Source organism: Phaethon aethereus, assembly GCF_964289735.1.
Source record: "Phaethon aethereus genome assembly, chromosome: 8".
NCBI lineage: Eukaryota > Metazoa > Chordata > Aves > Phaethontiformes > Phaethontidae > Phaethon > Phaethon aethereus.
The window spans coordinates 22,912,999-22,927,805 of NC_138584.1; the positions used below are offsets into that span (position 1 = coordinate 22,912,999).

At 59.1% G+C, this 14,807-nt stretch overlaps 2 protein-coding genes across 2 annotated transcripts; one reads left to right on the forward strand and one right to left on the reverse strand.

Annotated features, from left to right (window-relative positions):
- Nucleotides 1–996: 996 nt before the first annotated feature.
- TMEM125 (transmembrane protein 125) lies at nucleotides 997–1,700 on the forward strand (the record flags this gene model as incomplete). Its single annotated transcript, XM_082003212.1, has 1 exon — nucleotides 997–1,700. Exon 1 carries the CDS (start codon nucleotides 1,038–1,040, stop codon nucleotides 1,698–1,700), a length of 663 nt encoding a protein of 220 aa, XP_081859338.1. The 5' UTR covers nucleotides 997–1,037.
- Nucleotides 1,701–6,762: 5,062 nt separating this feature from the next.
- On the reverse strand, nucleotides 6,763–10,938 carry LOC309407232 (type III endosome membrane protein TEMP; the record flags this gene model as incomplete). The annotated part of the gene is made up of 4 exons (XM_082002710.1): nucleotides 6,763–7,121; nucleotides 7,568–7,714; nucleotides 8,383–8,890; nucleotides 10,852–10,938. 4 exons carry the CDS (start codon nucleotides 10,936–10,938, stop codon nucleotides 6,763–6,765), a joined length of 1,101 nt encoding a protein of 366 aa, XP_081858836.1.
- Between the last annotated feature and the right edge of the window lie 3,869 nt (nucleotides 10,939–14,807).

Sequence of the window (14,807 nt, forward strand, 5' to 3'; positions counted from 1 at the left end):
TGCTCCCCTCCGGTGATGCAGTGCTTCAGGGACCAGGAGGAGCAACAAGGAGAGCAAAATTGCAGGGTGCCAGATCCCAGCTGTTTGGGGGCTCTTTCCAGGGAAGTGCTGAGACCACTGGAGATGTAACCATCACATTTCTGTAGGGGATGTGGGAAGGGGACCGCCAGCAGTGCAGGGGCAGGGACAAGGCTGAGGACACGCAGCAAGGGCAGCTCTTACTCTTCTAGCGACTGTACTGGAAGGGTTAAGCCCCAGTCCTGACCCCCACCTCCCACTGTCGTTCTGGGCAGCAGAGCCAGTTGGTGACAAGAGGCTGATGCTGATGAGGGAGCATGTGAAGCCAGAGCTGTGAATGGGGCTTTATCCCAGGAGGGACCTGCCTCTGCTCCATCCCTGCCCTGCTGCCAGCACCAGCTGCAGGCAGAGTCCTGCAGGCAGAGTCCTGCAGGCAGTGATGTGCCAGTAGCCTCTGAGCGGGGCACGTGTGGCTGGGGAGGCAGGAGACTCACCCCTGGGGCAGGCTGAGGGTCCCCGCAGTGCATGGAGGTCACCCCGGAAGATGTGTGTGGCTGACCTGTGTTCCAACACACGGGGCTTTTGTGAGGGGAAGGTCTGCAGGCCAGCCCCGAGCAACTGAGGCCCAGGGTTTGGCGGGGGACTGTTTGGTACGGGGAGCAGGGTTGTCTCTGTTTAATGCTGTCTTCTCTTCTTGACTCTTTCAGATGAAACACACGGAAAAGGAAGAACACAGCCCTGGTCGTTCCCTTACGATGCTGCGCTGGGGATGCTCCACCATGTCCAGCAGCTCTGCCTGGGGGGTGGGCTCAGCCCCAGCACACGGACCATAACTCTCCAGGTGGCACTGCTGCAAAAGGGAGCTCCTCCATGCTCTGAAGAACGAGACAGAGGAGTCCCTGCTTGAGAAATGCATCTGCCTTCATAACCATTGCTGCCGTGACGTCCCACTTCGTTGTAAGGATCTAGGTTCATCTGTGCAACCACCGCGCCGTGCCTTCCCCACCCAGCTGCCCACCATGCCAGAGCTGGCAGAGCTGAGCACCCCCCGCACCCCTGCAGACGCAGACCACATCCAGAGGAACATCCTGGAGGAGCACGTGGAGCTCTGGTGGTTCCAGGACCCCAAGAAGTCCATCCTGTGCTACGGGATGGCTGTGGCACTGATCCTGGCCTGTGGGATTGGGGGCATCATCCTGCTGTATAGCACGAGCAGCCGGTCTGGAGAGTGGCGGCTGGCCGTGGGCACCACGCTCTGCCTCCTGGCGCTGCTCGTGCTGCTGAAGCAGCTACTGAGCTCTGCAATCCAGGACATGAACTGCATCCGCAGCCGGGATCAGATCGAGCTCCTGAAGAGCGGGGGCTTCTCGGACTGCCTGGTGCTGCTGCTCAGCGCCCTGGTGCTGGTGGTCTGCGGGGTCGTGCTCACCATCCTCTCCACCACGACCATGCAGCTCAGCCCTGCACGGCCGCTGGCCAGCATGTTCACCAGCGGGGTTGTCCTCCTGACTGCCGGCAGTGCCATCCTCCTCTGCCTGCTGCTCTACCTGTTCTGCACCTCCTGCCGCCAGGCTGCTCCTCGGAGCCTGGAGACCGGCGAGATCCGTGTCTTCACCATCTCCGGCCGCCTCGCTGCAAACAGGCGGCTTCCTCCCACCTCCAGCATGGCCAACCTGATCTGACCCAGGACACCCCTGCGTGAGCCTCACTGGATACGACCCGTCAGCAGGGCTTATGCTGGCCTTTCCCCAGGGCAGGCGTTGCGATGTGCCTTGCACTTCTTTCGGACATGACTGGCATTTGCTTTGTCCCAGGCTGACGGTGCGGCAGGGACTTGGGGTGCCTGGTCGGGCTCTGTGACCAGGTGCGTTAGGAGCCCAGTGCTGGCCTGGCTGGCGTTTTATCTCAGCAAAGCCTCCTGCGACAGCTGCTGCCTGCCCAGCTGTGACCCCTGTCACAGAGTTAAGGTGAGCCTGTCCTGTACCCCTGGGGACCCCAGTACTTCTTGGTTCCTGCAGTTCCCAGAGCTGTGTCGTGTGCTCTCCTGGCCGGAGAGGCTGTGATTGCGGGTGGTGTAAAACCACCCTGTGCTCTGGGCAGAGCCACCAGCGCCTGAGCCAAGTAGAGCCTCTAGCAGCTGACGGATGGCAGGGAATATTCTGCGTGCCAGCAGGCATGCCGCGCAAGTGAAGGCAGCTCGGTGGGAGGTGCAGCTGCAGGGGCTGCTCCTGAGAAAGCACCTGTGTGTCTGTGGGAGGCAGTGTGGGATTTGCATGGGATTCTGTGTGCCAGAGCCCCAGCATAGCTGGGCCTCACATGAAATGCCGTTTGTGTTTGCAGTGCCAGTATCTGTTCCGATATTACATCTCTGCGGCCCACCATCTTCTGTGGTTCATCAAAGGGGTGATCAAAGGGTGCTGGTGTCGGGGCCCTGGTGGGTTATCAGTGCTCTGTTATCACGCCAGCGCGCTCCAGCCACGCGAGCCACAGACAGCAAGGTGCTGTTGCTGGGGGACAGTGATGGGGTGCCCCAATCCCGGGGCTGGGGCTGCTGCCCTGCAAGGGCGGTGCGCGGGGAGAGCGCTGTTGCCCTCCCACAGGAGTTTCCCGAGCAGAGGCACCTCTGCGGCCGCCGCAGCCCTGCAGCTCCTCCCCGTCCCTGCATCTCCCCGGTGCTACAGCTGCTGCGAGGCAGAACAGTTCTTCTGCTACCATTTGGGCCTTACCTGGAGCTTTTCTGGTGTTTATCTCTACAAGGTGTTTATCACCAAGGTGCCTTTCCTTGAGGCAGACTAACAACTCACCCCCGTGAGCTTTTCCTGTGACTTGAGTCTAATTTACCTGTCAAAGTTTTCATTTCCTCCATAGAGCCATGAACCATTCCCCTGCCCTTTCCATAGACACAGATCCTAACCTCCTAGCAAAGCTGCTCCTGTGCAGCCTTCTCTTCATCTTCCTCTTCATCTCCTCCTCACCTGAGCTGCTCTGCCACAGCCGTTATTTTTGCTTGTTATTTGATGAATTCCCTCTGTAATAGAAGAAGACCAAGCTATTCTTTTTTGGCATCTGGTAACAAATTTATTTGGAAGAAGACAATAGCTCGTTCCCTCAGTAACAGCATGAATCGCTGTGCGTGTTACACCCGGAGGCAGTGTCAGAGCTCAGCATCAGTGAACCCCACCAGGTATACGCTGGACAATGAGGACTTCATCCCTTCGCAGCTCCAGACCACACCATCCCCGATGCACTCAGATTGCATGAGGGCACTTCTGTGTTCATCTGCTCCTGCCCTGCTCCTCCAGCTTTCCTTCCCCGTGAAGCCTTGGATTATTTTCCCCAAAGTACGTGAACATCATTTCGGCTTTCCTTTTCCAGATCTCTGTTATTCCTACATTTTCCTCTGCCACTTTCCCATGATCTATACATTTTATTAAACTTCTGTTTCCTCCTCTCTCAGCACCACTTCCCTTAACCTGCCCAAGAGTTCAGAGGGTGTTTCTAAGTGTAGGTCCTTCTGTGCTAAATCCTCTGCAACACAAAGAGCTGTCCTTCCCCTCTGGGCTGTTTGACTCCAGGTCCAGCAGGGACCCCTGTGTGTACACAGGGAGGGATGGGCCAGAGCTGGACGGTTTTGCACCACCACGGTTGCTGCTGCTCTGCCGGACTGTGCCGCTGCACGTGCAGTTATGCCAGGCTGCACCGCCTCTGCCCGCACCGGTGCTTTGCGGTTACTCCCAGCTCCCCCAACCTGCACATGTGGACAGGCCGCAGCTGCCCACACACCAGCTGTTTTGCACATCTGGGCATTTCTGTGAAGATGCGTGACTGAGCCCAGCTCGCAGCTCCACGCTGCCTGCATATCGACGTGAATCCTCCCCTCCGTAGCCCCTTCAAAATGTGCCCCGAGTGCCCGCGGATCATGCCAGAACAGTGTGCCCGTGGGCCGTGTCAGTCGCTGAGGAAATCAGGGCTGAGAACGGGCCATGTCCAAGGATGGTGGTTTGGGTGTCCGGCTGCCTGGACGGACAGCCTGCGCGGCCCCAGCCGCTGACTCGCCCCTGCAGCAGCGCTGCTGCTTTGTTCCTTTCTCGGTTCCTGCGTTGTGCGTGGAAATACATAATAAAGTGTTGCGGAAGTTGACCATGTTGAAGGCTGATGCTTGAGCGTCAGCCTCTCTGCGGAGCAGGAGGTGGCAGGGCTGTGCAGAGCTGGCCTCTGCTCAGGCTGAGCCCAGGGCTGAAATCATGACAGCCCAGGGTCTCTCCTGCAGCTGTGGTTTCGGCACATCAGCTAGCGTGGCAATGCCACCACAGGCCCCCTGATGCATGTACGTGTTTCCTGATACGCGACTCCCACATCCAGATGCACATGCATCTCCCTCTGCTTAGGGACCTAGACATAGCCAGTCCCCCTTACCACCGCTCTGTGAAGCTAAGACCTTGCCATGCCCCTGAAAGATGCTCACGTGGAGCGCGCAAAGCCTCCCGACTATGTCAGTGCCGGCTGGTTTGTTTACAGAGAAGCTGTTTCATGCTGTGGTGGGGCCGAGCCTCGAGCCTCGTGGCAGAAGCTGCTACCCACAACCAGTCTGCCTGCATACCTGCTACTGCTCCCGTCCGCCAGCCCCCTCGGTCCTTCCGGCAACCTCCTGGGGGGACCCTCCTTGAGAAGGCTCCTCCTTTTCTGCTCTGACCCCCTTGTATTCCCGGCTCCGCGTGCCAGATGCATTCCCCCCCAGGCGAACTGCCAGGCTGGCACTGGAGCTGCTGGAGAGGGGGGAGAGGGGCTGCCCCGGGCCCCTGCACACCTGAAAAACAGACACGTCTGCTCGGTTAAAGAGTAAACGGGTGGGCCTCCCAGCAGGGTCAAAGTAGACAAGCAACCCACCACTAGCTACTGAGGGACAAGAGTGAGCGAGATCCTGGATAAATAAGCCTGGCAGTTGTATTTTTCATCTCTTTTAAGACATCACTGAGACCAAAAGTAAAATACTGGATCTAGCACAAGTTCATGTGATTGCAAAGCATATTGAAAAGCCCAGAAAATACCCTCTGAAAGACAATCGAAATGCATTTTCCCACCTCTCAGATTTGTCTCCTATCATCGTACCGAAAAATGTTAAAAATTTCCAAAAATTACAGCATATACTGTATTGTCACGGGTAGCTGTTAAGATGAGCCCAGAAGGCAAAACATGAAGCAGTGACTGCAAAAGTAAGGCTCAGTTTAGAAATACGACATTTAAGAGCGAAAACTGGCTGACCACTGAAACAAACCAGCAGGTTCTCGTCCTCCCCATGGCTTCAAACCATGTTCCCTCTCTGGAAGGTGCTTTAAGTTCCCAGCCTGTTTCACACATCCAACACCTCAGCCAGCCATCCCCTTTGGTTTACATTCTCTGACGGGTATTGTTTACTTTTGTATACCCTGTGCTCTATAAATATCTTAATAAGTAGGTAAATAAAAAGGCAGTTTGAAGTGAAACGAAGGTTTGAAGGAGATGGGGGAATGAGCCATGTGGCAGGACTGCAGGAAATGCCATCCCTGTGATGATGCTTCATGCTCTGGAGCGTGATGGAGGGATTCCCGGGCTATCGGGGACGGTAACGACTGGGCTGTGCCCTGGGAAATTTTCCCAGCCGGACAATACCAGCCTTGTGAATCACTTTCTAAGGGTGAATGCTGCTGCTGCTCCCTGCTTTTAACTCCAGTGTGACCCACGTGGGCACGACCGGCTACAGCAGAAACAACGTGGAGTTACCTACGTCTCACGTGCTCGTACCACAAAGATGACAGGAATGCAAAAATTACAGTGTTTGTATAACTCCACGGTCAGAGATACAGACAGGATTCTATAATGGGTGCCGGGGGACAGGGCTGCCTCGCCCGGGCGCACGTGCCTGCCTGACGCCACAACTGGTGCCGCCGACAAGTTTGCTCAGCTCTGCAGAGCTGGCATGGGAAAGGTACGTGCCTTTCTAGCACGTCTTGCTGGAGAGGGAAGAGAGAAAAATGCGAAGGAACACAGCAGGAAGCAACGCTGGAGAGACGTGCGCAGAAACCCTCTGACAACGCACCAGGGCTGCCTGCCCCAGCTCTGGCAACAGGTTTGTTTGCACAACAGCACTCGTGCCATGGACCTGTTCTCTCACCGGCGCAGTCCACGAGGAATGTATTTATGGTCGTTGAAAGCACATGCAAAAAAAGCCGCACCCCAGCTGTGGGACTGGGGGTGTCCTCCCAGCACCGCCGCTGGGAGAGCCCCAACAAACCACCGCAGGCAGAGACAGGTTTAAATCATGCTTTAATCACACCCTGGAGTGACAACACATTGAGGGACAGAGGAGTGCTGGGGCCAGCACTGTGGGGCAGTGGGGCCGGTGCCTGAGACCCCACAGGGACCACCAGGGCAGGCTCCTCTTCCCACCCCACCAGGCTGCCCAGGCACGACAGGCACCATCTCCTTCATCTTCAGCATCCGAGCAGGGCTGGGAGAGCAGCAGTGGGTCCAGAGTCCCTGTGCCAGTGCAGCCCCACTGGCACCGTGCTGGGACACCATGGAGCCCGCTTCCTTCAGCCTCCATCACCATTCCTGGCCCACCCCTTCTCCCTGCTCCTCTCCACTCCTGTCCCCCTGCCCCCAGCCACGTGGGCCCAAAGGCCAAGGGCAGGTGAGAAAGAGCAGGAAGAGGATGGAGGTGGGGGGACAGCGAGAGGCTGCAGCAGTGGTGGCCGGGCTGCAGACTCAGATGGAGAGGTGTGACTCCCGCTCCTCTTCCTCCGGCAGCTGTTCACTTGGCTGGATGTAGTTGTCCTCGATGAAGCCATCATCATCCTCAGCTTGCAGGTCGGCAGCACTGGGGTGGCTTTTGCTGGCCCCCCGGCCTGAGAAGCCCCTGTCCCAGCCACTGCTGTCCTCCATGGGGCTGCCTCCAATCGAGCTGGTTTCGGGCAGTGGCCGGTGGCGGTAGCTGGCGAAGTTCTTGTGGAAGAGCTTGCACTTGGCAGCCAGCGCAATCAGGATGGAGATGCCAATTGCTGCCACCAGGAAGCCCACCAGGTACGGCCAACTCCTTCCCCCCTTCCCGGAGGGTGGTGTGGTGGCTGCGGCGCAGGAAAGGCACATCAGGGCACGCCGGGTCAGCCTGTGGCATACCCGGGGCTCCTCAGCAGCCAGCCCCATGCATGCCTGCGACGCGCAGCCAGCACCGGATCGCTTTCGTTAAGAGCAATACAAGCGCTCTTCACCAAGGCCTAGCTACCACGGGTGCGTGAACACTTGCAGGGGAAACTGCCGGACAGCTGTCTGATACTGGTGCCCATCACCTGGGCTCTGTGGCATCTGCTAACTTTTCTGTGGCAAAGCCAGCAAACACCTCCAGGTGGTGGCCACTCTCCCCACCGAGCCACAGCACCCGTGGTGGCCTGGCAGCCCGAGCCCCTGGGACAGCCGGGCAGAGCAGGGGGTCTCCACCCGTGGTTCCCTCTGGGGTGATGGAAGGCAGGAGGGAGCTAGACCTTACAGACGCGCCCGTAGCAGCCCAACTTACTGTTGCTGTGGGGCACTGTGATCTGCTGCGCCGTGCTGACCCCCCGAGGAAACCGCTGCTTCATCCGGCAGCCCAGGTCCTGGGAATGCAGAGCTGCGACCTCCCGGCCCTGCAGCCCCGGGGGCGATGCGCAGGTCACCTGCACAGCTGGGAGACACACGGGCTAAGGTGGGACGGCGGGTCTTCAGCCATCCCCTCCCCAGTTTAGTGCTCCCTGATTGACGCTGGGTTGATGGGACGCATTGCAAGGTGCTCCTAGCTCTGCCCTCCAGCCTCACCGGCCCTCAGCACATTGAAAAGCACAAGCAAAACAAAAATTCCCTGACCAAGGAACCGTGCAAGTGTGTGACCCTGATTAGGAGGCTCCTTTTAACTAGATAATGGCAAATTCACAGATACCGATGGAAGCCCCACTGCTGCAAGGCTGCTCACACCTGGGAGCTGAGCTCAGAGGGTTGGAGCCTGATCCTGCTCCACAGGAGGAGCTGCCAAGTCCTCAGCAGCTCTTGAAAATGTGGTCACTCCATATAGATGGAAAGGTGGATTTAGGGGCTGAACTGTACATGCAGACCCTTTCCCAGAAAAGTGGCTAGATTATCCTGCCTGTTGTTCCTAGAAATCTTTGGTATCATGTGTATGCAAGCGAGGACCTGACACACGTTTCGGTTCTGTGTCCCTCAACAGGGTGGGAGAGGTCCCTGGAGAGCCATCCCAGAGCCTGCCCACGGGTTGGAGCAGAAGGACCAAGTGGGACCCTTGCACCCCAGGTTCCTCCTGTCTGACACCTCTCCTGCCACCCATCCCCGCCTGCTCACCTTGCCTGCGCTGCAGCCACCGCTGCAGAGGGTATGCGGCGCAGTCGCAGACCCAGGGGTTCCCTTCCAGCCGGACCTGCAGGACTGCCTCCATCAGCTGCAGGCTCAAAGCATCCACAGAGACCAGCATGTTGTGCTGCAGGTCCAGGTGGAAAAGAGCCTTCAGTGGCAGGAAGAAAGGGACCTCAAGCTCTTGCAGACTGTTGTTTCTTAGAAGCAGTGTGTGTAAGTTTCCCAAGCCCTTGAAAGCGTCCGTGTGGAGGTAGGCAATGCTGCAGCTGCTCAGGTCCAGCAGGCGCAGTGCCCCGAGGTTGGAGAAGGCTGCTGGGCTCAGCACCAGCAAGGCATTGCTAGAGAGGTTGAGGGAGCGCAGGGAAGGGAAATGTAGCAAGAGAGTCCCATGATGGGGCATGACCAGGGAGTTGAAGGAGAGGTCCAAACCGGTGATGTTGCTTGGAAGGGACCTTGGAGCATGCAGGAGGCTCTTCCCGTTGCAGTCGGCCCATCCCTGGGAAAAGAGCTGCCGTCTGAGATGGGGTCTCCGTGCTGGGGAGGATCTCTAGACCGAGACTCCCCAGAAATTCAAATGTTTTATTTAATTACTCTTGCAGAGTTTAAAAAAACAAAGACACAAACAGGTTTAAAAAGCACATGAGTTTGGTTTGGGCCAGGATAAATGGAGAAGTATGAGCAGGACAGCCCAGGACTGAGAGCAGCCGACTGAAGGAGTAAAGGAGGAGCGTGAACAGCTGGGGCGAAACCCAAACAGAAGGGGTGGGTGTGAAGGGACCAGGTTGTCACCCTCCTGTCCTCCCGTACAGGGCAGTTCTCATACAGGGTCAGCTTGCAGAGCACCTTCCTCTTCCTCCCCCAGATCCCCACCTCCAGCCCCCGGGGAGCTCTTGCGTGACACAAGGTCGTCCTCCCAGCTGGGGCAGAGAAGCGGGTGAGACCCCTGCCTGCTGCGAGAGCGGGCGGGCAGGCAGGCAGCGGCAGCCAGCCGGGCTGCAGAGCAGTGGGCACCTGTGCCAGGCACCCGTGTCGAGAGCTGCTCCCTGGGGCCAGTGTAGGATATTGCACCCGTGCCTCCAGCCTTCCCGCGCTTCTCAGCGTACGCTGCGAGTGGCAGCGGCTCAGTGCAGGCTGGCTGTGTCTATATTAGCCAACACAACAGACCAGGGACCATTTGCTGTCCCCAAAGGCCAGCAGTGCGTGCTGGACGGATGGATCAACCCACATGGATGGATTTCTATTTTTCCCCAAAAACCAGTATGACTAAATTAAAGCTGGTTTGGGGGAGCAGTCCTCAGCGCGTGTTACTCCTGCCTGGGCTCTATGTGGGAGAGGGCCAGCTGCCCAGACTGAAGCTGCCGGAGAGCAGGTCAGCAATTTAAGTTTGGTTAGGCAGGCACAGGCTCCTGCTTGATGCCACATCTGGGCCCCACGGGCAGAGATGCCATGCTGGAAGTCTGCTGCGGTCCATAGTCCTGGGTTTCTAGATCTGGCTGCTTTCCAGATAGACGGCCTTTCCGTTTCGTTGCCTCTCACGTGATCACCTCGCCGTTCGTCCTCCTGCTCGCCTATATCTCCTATCAAGCCCTGCCATCCCTGCTCGCTAGAGGAACAGATGTGCAGTTATAGACCTGGGCTGCCGAGGACTGGGTTATAATGGAGCTGGGCCACGGGGGCACTGCACAGGTCCTGTCTCAGGCTCAAACAGGGCTGGGCTTGGGGAGGCTGGGGAGAACAGTGCAAGCCTTTTGAGGGAGTATCTGAGGGCTCAGCGGGCAGCGCTGCCCTGGGCCATCCGCCCACAACAGCCGCTTTTCCTGCCTCCTCCCGCCCAGGGCAGCCGAGCTGCCAGCTGCGGCGCTTGTCCCAGCGTGATGGCTGAGTTACGTTTCCTGTTCCTCACCAGGTGCTCAGGGATCCTGACCCCATGGTTGCCCTGACCCTGGCTTCAGCCACTGCCTCACTGTGCACCGGAGAAGGGAGTGAGGGGCTGGCAATCCCTCGGGGACGTGCCTCACTGCTGCTTGCTGTGCACCCTTATGGACAGCTGTCTCCTGGTGGCACTCCCAGAGCCATAAACGTCATGGCTCAGACAAGGCTTTTGCAGCCCTGCCATGCTCCAGTGAACGGGCTGGACAATATGCTATCTTCAGCCCGAGGCTGGGAGCAGGCGTGCTGCAGGGCTGGCAGCAGGACAGCCAGGCTCCAGGTGTGGGCAAACCACCCCTGTGTCTGGTGGCCGCTGGCACAGCACATCTCACAATTAACTCCGCTTGCTCCCGTGGGTTTTGTTGCTTGTCGACTCTCGAGCGGTGCAGAGCGGGAGCTGCCTGCCAGGGCCTGCTGCCCCGCTGGCACACAGTGCCGCCACCCCAGCTGTGCTGGCAGGACCGGGAGTGGGGTGCCCCTGCCCGCCCCCAGCTGCTGCCCACACCGGAGCCCCCTCAGCCCCCTTACCTGGTGGTCGAGGCTGCAGGGGTGTCCCGTCACCACTGACCAGGCGCAGAGGAGGCTGCAGACCCTGAGCAGGCAGGCAGGAGCCATTTGGCTCCAGGAAACTGCCGGGCAGAAAAACAAGTCTCAGGAGAGCTGGGAAGCCGGCAGAGCCGGCCGTGCCGGGCAAGGTGTGGCCGCAGCTGCACGGCCCAGGGCCCCCGTCGAGCTCCCCTGCCGCACGGCCCGGCAGACCACTCGCACCTGGGAGCCAGCCCGGCTGCCGCCGCGGCCTCACTCGCTCCCGACAGCTGCGCGCAGGTGAAAGGTGGCAGCACCAGTTACACATTAACCACCATGCCCCGCCACCTCCCACCCACTGCCTTCCGTCACGGGTGACCAGAGACCGCCAGCATCTGCCTGGTGGACCGTGGGGTGCCATGGGGGCTGCCTCGGTGGGAACAGAGCACCGGGAGGTGCTGGGGGGCCAGAGGAGGAGGGAGGCCACCCTGTGGCATCTTCCCAGGTACGGCTGCGCTCGAGGAGAGCAGCCTGAGCCCGGCCCTGGTGCCATGCCAGTGGCTGTGCCCCGGCTCCACGCACCCAGGGCAAGGGCACGCAGCAAGCCTGAGCTGAAGAATCTGGGGCTGAGGTGGCAGGAATGCTTCCTGTGGGAAAAGAAAAGTCTCATTGGGATTCAGACGGAAAGGTGTTCAAAACATGCAGCAAGCAGGCAGGTCGCTGGGCCCCGCAGTGGCTCAGCAGTGTCGGCTTTCCAGCATCAGGGAGTCACTAATAAAAATGTGACTTCCTGGAGCAGCACACAGGACCCCTCTGAAAGTCCCAGAGGATGGGGGGGCCCCACCACCTCTGGCACCCCTTGCACAGACCCGCTGCTCATCAATAGTGCTGCCTGCCAGCCCTGCTGTGGATCAGTGAAAACCTGGGAAATCACGTCAACGCAGCATCTTGCGGGTGTTTGCAGGCACACGGTTGGGTGGGACGTGCTCCCACGCCCACGGGTGCCAGGGTTGGTGAGCGGGCAAGGGCTGGCAGAGCCACAGCCCAGGCAGGGGAGGTGCTGGCAGCGCCCGCTCCCAGCTGTGCCTCTGCAGCAGGAGGGACCCCCGCGCTCTCTTCCCGGCTCCCCGTTCCCCATTCCCGCTCCCGCTCAGCAGCAGTAGCCGCCTGCCAACCGCCCTGCGGCTCTGCAGTTTCCACCCAGGCAGCAGCCAGGACAGGGCGGCCCTGCTTCCCCAGCTGGCAAGGGGCTCCTCCATGGCCACGCGTCCCACCCTTTCCTCAGCAAAAGCGATTCCCAGCAGCCCATCCTTGATCCTGCAAGCACGTGTTGGACGCCAGTGCAGCCAGCAGCTGCCTGCAACTGGGTGGGCTGGGGATGCTCGGCCATCCCGCTCCTGGGCTGCTCTTACGCCTGGCAGCAGCCACCCTTAACCTGGCCTTGCAGGGCCTCCCTGGGTCCCGCCACCCACGTAAAATGAAACAAACAGCCAGAAGACAAGGCTAGAAAATGTTGCTGAGGCAGCCCAGCCTGTCGGTGGATTCGCAGGGCGTTTGCATTTCCTATCAGGAAATGTATCGGTGCATTATGGTTTCTGGCATGCGGTGCTGTGCATTAGAATGTGCAAATGATAACAAAAAGGGGTATTTTTGTCACTCTTTTTTTTTTTTAGTCTGTTGTGATTCAGCAAAAAAGTTGAGGTCAGTGAATTCAGCAGAAATTCAGGTGCTTTCAGTGTGCTGTGAGTTGGGCAGCTGGAGCTTTCCATATTACAGGAGAGCAAGCGCGGTGAGCTGCTTTGGCTGGGCTCAGCTGCGCCCAGCTCCCTGGTTTCTCCTCTGGAGATACATAAGGTTAAACTGGAGCTGTAGGGTCCTGGTTGGGTCTCCCCACAAAACCTCTCAAGAGAGGTTTCCTACTCCACCTCCAACCTGAAGGATCTGCACAGATAGACATGTCTTATCCAGGTGTTCCTAGAAAAAATGCAAGGGGACAAATCAGCTTGGGTCAGATCCCTCGATGGATCCCTGACATCTCCTGGGCATCACCTGGTGTGGAGAGCTGACCCCAAATGGCTCCCATTCCCCAAAAGAGCAAAGCAATACTGGTTCCCCTCAGGCAGTAAGAGGAGCCATGCTGTGCTGCTGGAGGAGCACGCTGAAGGGCCCACAGTTGCAAAGCCTTCCCATAAAGCGTGTCTGTTCTGTATAAATAATCCTGTCCTCCAACAGATCCTCGTGTCTGAGGACATTTCACAGAGTGCATCATAACTCACAGCTCTGTGTGCTGCTGGGGGAGCACAGAACCAGTTGCTTCCCCGGGCGCAGCACGTGTAAGCACGCTGTGGTATGATGGAAATTACGGTTCTGAGCGTGACTGGCCTCTACATCCAGTGAACGAGAGGAAGAAGCCATTTATTTATCTAGTCATGTATCTATCCCCTTCCTGCAGCTGTACAGAGAGTGTGGATGAGTCCCTGACCCAATGCACTTGCAAATGAGCTTGGGCTTGGCCAGGCAAATGGGTATGTGGGTTTCCCCAGGTGGGCACCGACGGCAAGAGGGACCAGCCTCAGCTGCGCAGCCCCTGAGCATACTGCTGCGGGACAGCCTTGTGCTCCACAGTTACATTATGGTTGTGCCTCAGGTGCCCCGGGGGTCTCCCAAAACCAGAGCCCCTCGCCTATGCATAGCCCACAGCAAAGCTCACCATGCTTAGATTCCCAGTCAAATGGGGCAGCTGCATCTAGTGCCCATCTTTTTCGGCACCTCTCCATCCCTCCCATCATGGGGTGGCCGGGTGGCTGTGCTGGGGGAGCCCCTGCCTGCTGCCATCCCTCCCTCGGCATGCCACAGGCACCGCGCAGCCCCAGAGCACACTGTAAATAGTCGGAAGCGATGAATGGATTTCCCCTTCCTCTCCATGTGTGCTTTAGATTTTTGGCCGGATACGGCATGGGCTCGGGACACACCAAAACATGAGGCTCGCTCCCTGGCAGCCCTGGCTTTCACGTGGGAACAACTTGGTTTGTGAAGCAGCGTGAGGTTTGGCGGGTGAAGCTTACAGTGATTTCCTGGGGAATGCCCTTTGTTTGCCAGGAGAAGAGCCTGGAGCTCGCCGGAGGCTGGGGCAGCCTCGCAGGAGGGCTGGGTGTGGGAACCCCTGGGGCTGGGGGGACAGCAGGGCCATGCCGTGCCCGTGCCGGCGCTGTGCATGGGAAAGTGCTCAGGGAAAGCCGGGCTTTCTGCTGCTTTCCGCTTCCTCCCAGACATGTTTACTGCAACGTGGAGGGTTTTCTCCCCTGGCAGTGGCCACCCTCCCATGCGAGCTGGCCAGCTTTGCGTCACCCTGCCTGTGTTCCCGCTCAGCCCCTTTCAAGCCAGGCAGCAGCCCCGCGACGGGCTGCTGCAGGCACGAGTCGGCCCCTGGCACAATGCAGAGCCCAGCTGGGGCCATGCCTCAGCGCCCCAGCTTGTGGTAGCGGGAGGCCGAGGTGTCACAAGGTGTGTATGGCCTCAGCATCGCCACATGCTGCTCACTGGGGGCGAGCCTGTGTGGGGCAGCTCCTGCCGGCTCCTGGAGTCAGGGCTGTCTCAGAACAATGGGTGGAGAGCAGGAAACGCCGCATGGGAAACAGGATTTGGCTCCGCCGCCGCCGCCGCCAGCCACAGCCCCTTGGCCCCTTTCCTTTCCCTGCTCCAGAGAGCCCTTCCCAGAACCATCGGCTGCGGGGCTGCGCCGAGGGGACAGGGATGCTGCCGCTCGGGTGGGCTAGGGCATGAGACCCTCTGCACGGCAGGCGAGGAGCGGGGTCGGGACACCTCCTGGCTGGGCTCGGGGCTCAGCATGGCTTGGGGAGCCCTGAGCACGCAGCCCTAGCCCAGGAGGGGTGAGCGCCTGCTCCTCGGGAGAGCTGCCACTGAGCAGGGGACAGCAGTGGCCTCTTTGCCACCAAGGC